This window comes from Oncorhynchus clarkii, chromosome 18, assembly GCF_045791955.1.
Source record: "Oncorhynchus clarkii lewisi isolate Uvic-CL-2024 chromosome 18, UVic_Ocla_1.0, whole genome shotgun sequence".
In the NCBI taxonomy this organism is placed as follows: Eukaryota; Metazoa; Chordata; class Actinopteri; order Salmoniformes; family Salmonidae; genus Oncorhynchus; species Oncorhynchus clarkii.
The window spans coordinates 33379721-33391299 of NC_092164.1; the positions used below are offsets into that span (position 1 = coordinate 33379721).

Below are 11579 nucleotides of genomic sequence, written 5' to 3' on the forward strand. Positions count from 1 at the left end.
CCTGTGAAATAAAAAGTGCAAACCCCTTTGCAAATATCCATAACCTTCTCAAAAACACTAACACATAAAGGAGGTCCAAAGTTACTATTCATGTGAATTGCAGAGACTGTCAACAATACTAAGTGTCCAGCAATTTCTCATGAATTACCAAATGTTGCTGCATTTTGTAAATCCAATTATGTTTTCTAGCAAATGTTTATAATTGCATTTCAAAATTACACCGATTTCAAATAAATTTCCAATCATAGAATACAGAATACAGAATAGTTATATGCTCTATGTACAATACCATTTCTATATAAATCAGTGTAATAGAATGTTAAGAACATGTGAAGAAGGTATGTTTGGAGATGTATTAATTTTGTCTTTTTTTTCTCCAAATTAGATGGCCAATGCCCAACAGGAACAAATTAAAAAGGAAAAGATCGTTCTTGAGCAGACTTTCCTGACAGAAAAACAATTGTTGTTGAAAAAAGAAAAGCTCATTGAAGAAGAGAAAAATAAGCTTGAGAAACAGTTTGAGGATGAGGTTAAGAAGGCCAAAGATCTCAAAGATGAGCAGGATCGTCAAAGGAAGCAGATGGAACAGGAGAAGAAGAAACTCCACGCTACAATGGATGCCGCTGTTAAAAAGCAGAAGGATGCTGAGGAGGAGATGAGCAACAAGCAGAAAGAGATGCAGGATCTTGAAAAGAAAAGGCTTGAACAAGAGAAATTGTTGGGTGAGGAGAATGAAAAGCTTCGAGAGAAACTGCAGCAACTTTCTACATTAAAAACATCAGCAAAATCCCACACTAAAGAAATGGAGATGCAAACGGATGAGGTCCCTGAAGATCAGCTGATTGCAATGACAATGGTGGGAACAACAAAGAAAGTATACGATGGGTCTGCAGTAGTAGATGGTGAGAAGAAAAACGAAGAATTACCATTTTCGTTCGATGGGATTAGGGAGAAGGTTCCTGCCAGCAGGCTCCATGACATTGGTATACTGAACAAGAAGGACTTTGATAAGCTGAAAAAAGGCAAAACCACAGTGAAAGACCTGAGCAAGACTGAGAAAGTGAAAACATGTCTCAAAGGCAAGAATAGTGTTGGCGGAGTCTTGACTGCAGCCAAGCAAAAAATGAGTGTGTATCAGGCCATGAAAGAGAATAAACTTTCTCCTGGCGCTGCCACAATGCTTCTTGAAGCTCAGGCAGCATCTGGGTTCATCATCGATCCAGTGAAAAACAGAATGCTCACTGTGGATGAAGCTGTAAAGGAGGAATTAATAGGTCCAGAACTCCATAACAAAATGCTTTCTGCAGAAAAAGCAGCTACTGGTTACAAAGATCCTTACACTGGAGACAAAATCTCACTCTTTGAGGCCATGAAAAAAGGTCTGATTGAACAAGACCAGGCCGTTAGACTTCTGGATGCTCAGATTGCAACTGGTGGAATAATTGACCCTGTCAATAGTCACCGTGTGCCTCTCCAGACAGCCTATAAGCAGGGCCAATTGGATGCTGAGATGAGCAAAACTCTATCAAACCCTACTGATGACTCAAAGTTATTCATTGACCCAAGCTCTCAGGAGAGCCTCACTTATCAGCAACTATTGGAGAAATGCACCCCAGATGCAGAGACAGGCCTACTTATGTTACCAATCACAGAGAAAGCTACACAAAGTGACAAGACCTACACAACTGAAGAAACTAAAGATGTACTCACTAAAGCGAATATCTCTGTACCATTTGGAAGATTCCAAGGAAAGACTGTGACCATTTGGGAAATCATTAACTCAGAGTATTTCACAGAGGCACAGAGGAAGGATCTGATTCGCCAGTACAAGACCGGAAAAATTACTGTGGAAAAAATTATCAAAATTGTAATTAGCGTTGTGGAAGACAAAGAGAAGAGGAATGAAATTGTGTTTGACGGTCTGAGGATTCCTGTCACTGCAGCTGAACTTCTAGAATCTAAGATCCTCAATAAAGACCTGTTCAACAAATTGCATAATGGTAAAACAACTGTCAAAGAAATCTCTGAGATGGAGCCTGTTAAGAAAGCCTTAAGGGGTACACATAGCATTGCTGGAGTGATCATTGAGTCAACAAATGAGAAAATACCATTCTATCAAGCTGTAAAGGAACAGATGCTCTCTCCCGAGACTGCATTGACTCTTCTTGAGGCTCAAGCTGGGACTGGATTTGTAATTGACCCTGTCAAAAATCAGAAGCTCACTGTGGATGAGGCTGTTAAATCAGGTCTTGTTGGCCCAGAGATGCATGAAATACTTGTGTCTGCAGAGAGAGCAGTTAATGGGTACAAAGATCCCTACACTGGAAAGAATCTATCCCTATTTGAGGCAATGTTGAAAGACCTCATTAAGAAAGACCAGGGTATCCGTCTGCTAGAGGCTCAGCTTGCAACTGGGGGTATAATTGATCCAGTTAAAAGTTATCACATCCCACATGATGTTGCCTGCAAACGTGGATATTTTAACGATGAAACAAACAAGACCTTGAGCAGCAACACTGATGAAACTAAAGTTTTCTTTGATCCTAACATGTGGGAGAATGCATCTTATGTACAACTCATGAAAAAATGTGTCACTGACAAAGAGACTGGTTTTCCATTTCTTCCGCTCTCAGAGAAAGCAATTCAAAAGTCAAAAGAGGGACATTATAAGTCAAAAGAGGAACATCAATACACTGAGGTCCAGATCAAAGATGCCCTGAACCAGGCAACTATGGATCTGCCGTATGGACCTTTCAAAGGAAGGAAAGTCACTATTTGGGAGATCATAAACTCTGAATATATTACAGAGGAACAAAGAATCGAGTTGATTCGACAGTACAGAACTGGAACAGTGACTATTGAAAGAATGATTACAATCATTGTCACAATGGTTGATGAAAAGGAGGCTAAGAAACAGGAAAAGGAACAGGCCAGCTTTGAAGGGCTTAGGTCATCGGTCACTGCCAGCTCATTGTTTGAATCCCAAATAATTGATAAAGCTACATATGATCAACTCCAACAGGGTAAAAAGAAACCCAAAGAAATCAGTGACATTGACTCAGTCAGAAAGTACTTGCAAGGAACAGATGGACAGATTGTAGGCATCTATATGGGCGAATCAAAGGAAAAGGTTAGCATTTATCAAGCAATGAAGAAGAACATATTGAGACAAAGTACAGGTCTTTCGTTGCTCATGGCACAAGCAGCAACCGGTTTCATTATCGATCCTGTCAAAAACCAGAGGTACACTGTGGATGATGCTGTGAAAGCAGGAGTTGTTGGTCCTGAGGTTCACGAGAAACTTCTGTCAGCAGAGAAAGCAGTGACTGGCTACAGAGATCCATACACGGGCAACACGATTTCCCTCTTCCAAGCCATGAAGAAGGAGCTTGTGCTACGAGAACATGCAATTCCCCTGTTGGAAGCTCAGGTGGCCACAGGAGGGATTATTGATCCAGTCAGCAGCCACTGTGTTCCAAATGATGTGGCCTTCCAACGTGGCTATTTCAATAAGCAAATGGCTAATAACTTCACTGACCCCTCAGGGGATATCAAAGCTTTCATTGATCCCAACAATAATGAAAGTTCCACCTACAAACAACTGCAAGAGAAATGCATAAGAGATGCAGATACCGGTCTGTGCTTCCTGCCGCTATCAAAGGCTGAAGCTCAAAGTCCCGTGGAAAAGTCATACGTATACACTGAAGAAATGGCACAGACAGACTTGACTAACACTCAAGTGGATATCCCTCATCAGAGCTATGCAGGGAAGGTAATGACCCTATGGGATGTCATGGGGTCAAACCTTCTCCCCGAGGAGGAAAAGCTAAGGCTCCTGGAGCAGTATCGCCTCGGGCAAATCACAAAGGAGAGAATGATCATCATCGTCATTGAAATCATTGAACAAAGGGAGATACTGAAAGGAGAGCAGAGCATGTCCTGTGATGTGATCAGACGAAGAGTCACTATTGAGGAGCTCTATAGTTCTCGCATTATCGACCTTCAAACATACAACATGTTGAAGCAAGAGAAGAAAACTATCCGGGAGGTAATGGAAATGCCATCTGTAAAGCAGTATTTGTTTGGCACAGGCAGTATTGCTGGAATACTCTCAGACTCCCCCTCTAAGGTTAGTATTTACCAGGCCATGAAGAGAGGTCTCATTAAGCCTGATTTTGCTATCAGTCTCCTGGAGGCCCAAGCGGCAACGGGATTCATCATTGACCCTGTGAAAGAAGAATTGCTAACAGTTGACGAAGCTGTGCGCAAAGGGCTAGTCGGCCCTGAAATCCATGACAAACTTCTCTCTGCCGAGAGGGCAGTCACTGGCTACAAGGATCCTTACAGTGGAAAAGTAATCTCTCTCTTCCAAGCGATGAAAAAAGACCTTGTTCCTGAGGACTATGCCCTGAGGCTCCTTGAAGCCCAGGCTTCCACTGGGGGACTTATGGATCCAGAATACTACTTTCACCTTCCCACAGATGTTGCCATGCAACGCGGATACATCAATAAGGAAACGCATGACAGGATCACTGATCCAAACAGTGATGTACAAGGTTATGTTGATCCAACCACAGAGGAGAGACAGACCTATGCCCAGCTGCTGAAGAGATGCAAAGCTGATAAAGAGAGTGGTCTGCAATTACTTTCATTGGCTGACAGAAGGCTGCTTTTCAAGGGTCTCAGAAAGCAAATCACCTTAGATGAGCTGCTTCGTTCACAGATTATTGACCAAAAGACATACAATGATCTCACTGAAGGCCTTATCTCAGTTGAAGAGGTCAGCAGAGAAGTGAAGAAGTACCTTGAGGGCACAAGCTGCATTGCCGGAGTATATGTAGAATCCAGCAAAGACCGTCTGTCCATCTACCAAGCAATGAAAAAGAACATGATAAGACCCGGGACAGCCTTTGAACTTCTTGAGGCTCAAGCAGCAACAGGATATATAATTGACCCAATAAAGAACCTGAAGCTGAATGTTGGTGAAGCTGTTAAAATGGGAGTTGTTGGTCCAGAGTTCAAAGACAAGCTCATCTCTGCTGAGCGTGCCGTTACAGGCTACAGGGAACCGTACTCTGGCAAGACCATCTCTCTATTCCAGGCCATGAAAAAGGGTCTCATTCTGAAAGACCACGGCATTCGCCTATTGGAAGCCCAAATTGCCACTGGTGGGATCATTGACCCAGAAGAGAGTCACCGCTTGCCAGTCGAGATGGCCTACACACGTGGCCTGTTTGATGAGGAGATGAATGGCATTCTTACAGACCCATCTGATGACACTAAAGGCTTCTTTGACCCTAACACTGAGGAGAACCTCACTTACCTGCAACTTATGGAGCGATGTATGATTGACCCGGAAACTGGACTAGCACTTTTGCTGTTGAAAGAAAAGAAACGTGAGAGGAAGACATCCTCTAAATCGTCTGTGCGTAAACGCAGAGTAGTCATTGTTGACCCAGAGACAGGCAAAGAGATGTCTGTATATGAGGCATATCGCAAAGGACTTATAGATCAACAGACCTACATGGAGCTTGCAGAGCAAGAGTGTGAGTGGGAGGAGATTACTATATCCTCATCTGATGGTGTTGTGAAGTCCATGATCATTGATAGGAGGTCTGGCCGACAGTATGACATTGATGATGCAATCACAAAGGGCCTCATTGACCAGTCTGCTCTGGATCAATACCGTGCTGGAACTCTGTCCATCACAGAGTTTGCAGACATGTTGTCCGGAAACATAACTGGCACCAGATCCAGGTCATCCTCTTTCGGGTCCACATCATCTTACTCCAGTAGCCCAGCTCCCTCTATCAAACCCCCAGCAACAATTTGGAATGACCCAACAGAAGAAACCGTGCCTGTGGCTGGAATACTGGATACTGACACATTGGAAAAGGTGTCTGTTACAGAAGCCATGCACAGAAATCTTGTGGACAATATCACAGGTCAAAGATTGCTGGAGGCTCAGGCTTGCGTTGGTGGCATCATTGATCCAAACACTGGAGAGAAGTTCTCAGTTTCAGATGCAATGAACATGGGACTTGTGGATAAGATCATGGTTGACCGAATCAACCTGGCACAGAAGGCCTTCAATGGATTTGAGGATCCCAGAACCAAAAAGAAAATGTCTGCTGCACAAGCATTAAAAAAAGGGTGGTTGTACTATGAGGCGGGTCAGAGATTCCTGGAAGTACAATATCTAACTGGTGGTTTGATCGAACCAGAGGTCACTGGCAGAGTTCCACTAGACGTTGCAGTCAACAAGGGCACCCTAGATGCACGTACTGCACAAAAGCTACGAGATGTCAGTGGATACTCCAAATACCTCACCTGTCCAAAGACAAAGCTTAAGATCTCGTACAAGGATGCCATGGATAGAAGCATGATTGAGGAGGGTTCTGGTCTGCGTCTGTTGGAAGCCTCTTCTCAATCAAGTAAAGGCCTTTACAGTCCCTACAGTGTTAGCGGTTCTGGGTCAGCATCCGGTTCCCGGCCCGACTCAAGAACTGGCTCCAGGTCAGGCTCCAGACGAGGGAGCTTTGATGCCACAGGCTCTGGTTTCTCCACTAACTTTTCCCCCTCCTCCTTCAGCTCGACGAGCTATGGGCGCAGATATAATGCAGGATTACAAAGCGGACTTAGCATGGATGAGCTAGCACAGGCCCTGACATCATTAGCAATGGGCAGGAACTGCAGTTCTGAAGAGAGAATATTCACCACAATACAACCCAATTACTCACCAGTTGCCTAATTCTTATTAGAAAAATAGACTACCTTTATTCTGCTCTGCATGTCGTTATTATGGGGCTTTTCTGCAGTATATTATACATCTTTTTGCTGGCTTTACATTTTGTCCATAGTTTATTCAGTTAAATATTTTTGAAGTACATTTTTGGTTGCTCTTTTTTGTTTTGTGTAGTCTGAGAAGTCACATTTTTGTAGACTTTAATGGCAATGTTGCCATTATTTATATGCTTACATACAGAAGAGCTGTATTCAACCTATTCTATTTTTAATTTTTAGCAACTACAATGATATTGATAATAACATTTTCAGTGTTAGACATATTTTTTTCATTTTTAATCCAGCTTGTTATTAGTTCTAATTCATTATACTTCTATAGTTACATTTTCAAACATTTGAGTAAAAATTATATTTTGATTTTTGATATATTTCTGTTAAATTCCATCAAAGAAAGAACAATATCAATTATAAAGTATACCTTTTTATGGCAAAAACAAATTAGATGTAAAAGCTGTTAAACGGATGTCTGTCATTACAAATATAGAGAAAGGAAAGCATCCAATCTGCAGAGTAGAATAAGGAGTCACAGGACAATGAATTATTATAACACTGGAAGAAATGCTTAAACAAAAACCAAGCTTCAAGATCTTTTCTCATCTCGGCTACTGTGCCGCTAATACTTTGCTAATGTTTGGATTCTACCTATCCCCTTCTTGTAATATACAATGGACTACCAATCAGTTAAAACTATGCAGTCTTTATACAGTCAAGCACCTTATGGAGAGAGCATTCCAAGGATGGCAATCCCAACATAATATAACCTGGACAAACTCACTTGAAGTGAAAGATGCCCCAAATCACCAGGAAACAGCTCGGTCTCATCTCAAGCTGAAATAACTTCTCAGCAGAACCATTGCTTCTCTGGAGACTTTTGAAAGGTAAGTCTCTAAATCCTTTCTTTGATTTAATTTTTTTGCTAGATGTGAATCTTAAATAAATGCTGTATCTTCAAGCATTTTTTTCTTTGTTTTGTTGAAACCTAAGTTTTGTCTGTATTTGACTCCCTTAGCCATCTCCACTCCTCCTCTGTGTGCTGATGCTTTGATGTCTTCCAATATCCTGAGAACCTCAAGTCAAAAAGAAGATCACCGGCAATGTTCAAGACTGCACCGACATACATGTCCATCATTTGTTTTAGACTTTTTATTTTTCAGCCATTTATTCAAAAAATAAAGGAAGATGTTGTTAACTGAGCAAAATAGAATGAATCACTGCTTTGACCGTCTTCAACCTTGCGTCTAACTTTGACCCTCTGCCTGCTCACCTCCACCTGATCTCAGTAACAGTCTTAACCACCTCCACACAAACCACAACCTTGCGTCTAACTTTGACCCTCTGCCTGCTCACCTACACCTGATCGCAGTAACAGTCTTAACCACCTCCACACAAACCACAATTGCTGTATTGAAATGTTTTTGTAAGTGCCTGCATATTCAATGCATCAAAGGGTTGCGTCGATTACAAGGTGTGAATTGTACTGTAAATTGAGTGATTCACAACTGGAGAAAAAAACTGACACAGTTACCATAGTTCAAATTATATATTATCATTATTATCAGGTATTTCCCAAGTTCATGACACAATTTATGCATCATACAGTATTCATACCGCATCAAAACCCTTTTATTTCTATATAATACAACTAAGAACATTTGTACAGGGCTAATATTTAAATAAATGTTTAGAGCTAAAAATAATTATAACATTTGAAATGTACTGACAAGCTATGTACTGTACACTGTATTATACACTGAATGTACAAAACATTATGCACACCTTCCTAATATGGAGTTGCACCCCATTTTGCCCTCAGAACAGCCTCATTTCGTTGGGGCATGGACTACAAGGTGTTGAAAGCGTTCCACAGTGATGCTGACCCATGTTGACTCTTAATGCTTCCCACAGTTGTGTCAAGTCAGCTGGATATCTTTTGGGTGGTGGACCATTCTTGATACACATGGGAAACTGTTGAGCGTGAAAAACCCAGCAGGGTTGCAGTTCTTGACACACTCAAACTGGTGCACCTGGCACCTGCTACCATACCATGTTCAAAAGCAGGTAAATATTTTGTCTTGCCCATTCACTCTCTGAATGGCACACAAAATCCATGTCTCAATTGTCTCAAGGCTAAAAAATACTCATTTAACCTGTCTCCTCTCCTTCATCTACACAGATTTAAGTGGATTTAACAGGTGACATCAATAAGGGATCGTAGCTTTCACCAGTCACCTGGTCAGTTTATGTGGAAAGAGTAGATGTTCCTAATGTTTTGTACAGTCAGTGTAAATTTGAAAAATATCTTTAAGCTTATTCACTTGTTGCCTCCTAAACCAGTGTCCATATTTTCCACCACAATTGTTTGCTTTATTGTTCCTTAAAAGTGCTTTCCTTTGTAAAAAAAAATCTAAATTTCCATAATATTGTCATACATATTTTATTATTGCTTTGCATGTTTGATCCCCCTTTAAATGACATTCAGCTTATCTTATGAAGGCTTCATAAAGCCTTCATAAGCACTACATAAATGTGTTACAAAGTATCTATGACCGTATGTCATGCTTTGTAAATGGTTCATAAATGTGTCATAATCACCCATGTCAAATGTGACATAACCCTCTATGTGGAATATGATAGCAACATGTGCTTTATAAAGGGAGACATGTTGGGTCAAGGGATTGGAATACGCTCTAAAGTGAAGTCATGTTAGTCACATTACACCTAATCTCATTCCCAGACACATCCACCCAAATATGCGGAAGGTCTGCTTGACCAACACATTAAACTTGGCCTTCATTAGTTAGGGTTAGGTTTAAAATCTCATTTTAAGAAGATCAATTGTGGAAATGGGCAGGGTTTAGCAATAATGATGACTTTTTAACTGTGTTAACTAGTGATGATGACAAGTACTTTATTCTGTAAGGTCACTCCTATAGAATTCTATAGTCACTCCACTAAGGCCAGCTTTGAATGGTTGATATCACAGGCTTAAATGTGTGGTGTGTTCAATAGTCTAGGGACGACGTTACACCAAGAAACACTGACCTTTATGAAAGCCCCCAACCTAAAAACATTGAAAATGGCTGTCTTCTGGCACCAAGTTACATGTTCCTCAGTACACGCACACACAAAAACAAGCCATACCATGCGTTGTTGGGCCCATCAGGTCTTTGCAAGTCCATCAGCCCGTTTAAATACCTCTTACACCCTACAGTAACCTTTGGATCATGATAGAACCTTCATAATTCAGTTGAACGTTAATAACCTATTTATTGACACTGTAGTGTCCTGTAATACTTACATAGTCCTGTAAAGACTCTATTTTTCATGACGCTGTACTTAAATCAGACCCCTTTGGTGATTTATAACACATACATAAATGCCTTGTATCATATGAAGCTGTACTGACTATAAAGTCAGACACCTTTGGTCATTCATAACAGACCCATAACGGCTTAATGATGTAAACACAAATGCATTAACACTTAAGAAATGATCACTAAAAGCTAAAACAAATAAACATTAAAGACAAATACATTAAGTTTCAAAAAGTCCAGCAAAGCAATTATATTGAACATTTAACACAGGACTGTGAATACTGTAGCCTGTCCCTGAGCTAGTGGATTAATGGTTCTTGCCTCTCTGCCTGCTGGAGGTACTGCATGTTGGTTCCAACCTTAAAAGTAACAACAAAGAAAGTTAGCATGTCTGTTTTTCTGTGCAGCGCCAGAAACTCTAAATGGGGAGATGGGAAACTCCATTTGATTCGTATGATTCTATTATTTAATGTACAAATGTGATGACATGACTATGAGACATGTCTGTATCTAAGGGGATTTTTATTTAGCTGAGCCTGCTAGCTAGCAACATTTTGAGCTAGCAATTGCTGTGAAGTTACCAAAATTATTTGAAATAACGACTGAGGTAGCTACAGTATGGAATTTAACTCAACTCTAGTCATTTAAATTACAATGAATAAATGTTAACTTGTTTATCACTGTCCAGTGGCACCACAATTGGGCATTTTGATTTGCGAACTCATCACATGATCAGCATCTTGTCGGTAACGCTAAAAAAATACTTCCGGGTCACGGAATTTAGGAATTCTTCCAAATAAAAGTACGTCATGTATTGAATTCATAGTATAAAAGTGTCAATAATCTGTATTCATGATATGAAAAATAGTTGTCTAAACATTAACAATGATTCATATCTGTTCATATATAAGTGACATTTGTATTACATTTGGAATGCGAATCACTGTACAGTGTACGGTACGGAGTGTTGCTGGCCTTTTACTCCACCCATTCCATTGGTGGTCATAATGCTAATCACTGTACAGTGTACGGTACGGAGTGTTGCTGGCCTTTTACTCCACCCATTCCATTGGTGGTCATAATGCTAATCACTGTACAGTGTACGGTACGGAGTGTTGCTGGCCTTTTACTCCACCCATTCCATTGGTGGTCATAATGCTAATCACTGTACAGTGTACGGTACGGAGTGTTGCTGGCCTTTTACTCCACCCATTCCATTGGTGGTCATAATGCTAATCACTGCACATAATCATCACATGTGCGATTGTTCCGTAACAAAAAGCCCTCTAACCAAACAACAATGCAGGGCATGAGCACTGAATTCAAGGGCAACTACACTCAAAATATATGATTCTTAGATTTTTCACATACCTCAAAAGTCATCCCCTAATGCGGCTTAAGCTTTGTGGTGAAGACAGAAAATCAAATGTTGTAGTTTTTCAATTAAAAACTTGAACAAAA

At 40.7% G+C, this 11579-nt stretch overlaps 1 protein-coding gene across 18 annotated transcripts in view; it reads left to right on the plus strand.

Moving 5' to 3' along the window:
* The window catches only part of LOC139373350 (plectin a), a 178610-nt gene extending 170607 nt beyond the window's left edge, over window positions 1-8003 (plus strand). For all 18 annotated transcript variants that reach the window (XM_071113766.1, XM_071113779.1, XM_071113778.1 and 15 more), the window contains 2 exons: window positions 386-7682; window positions 7814-8003. In XM_071113766.1, coding sequence (XP_070969867.1) covers window positions 386-6751 — 6366 coding nt within the window. In that variant the 3' untranslated portion in view covers window positions 6752-7682; window positions 7814-8003. The remainder of the gene's footprint in view (window positions 1-385; window positions 7683-7813) is intronic.
* The last annotated feature ends 3576 nt before the right edge of the window (window positions 8004-11579 follow it).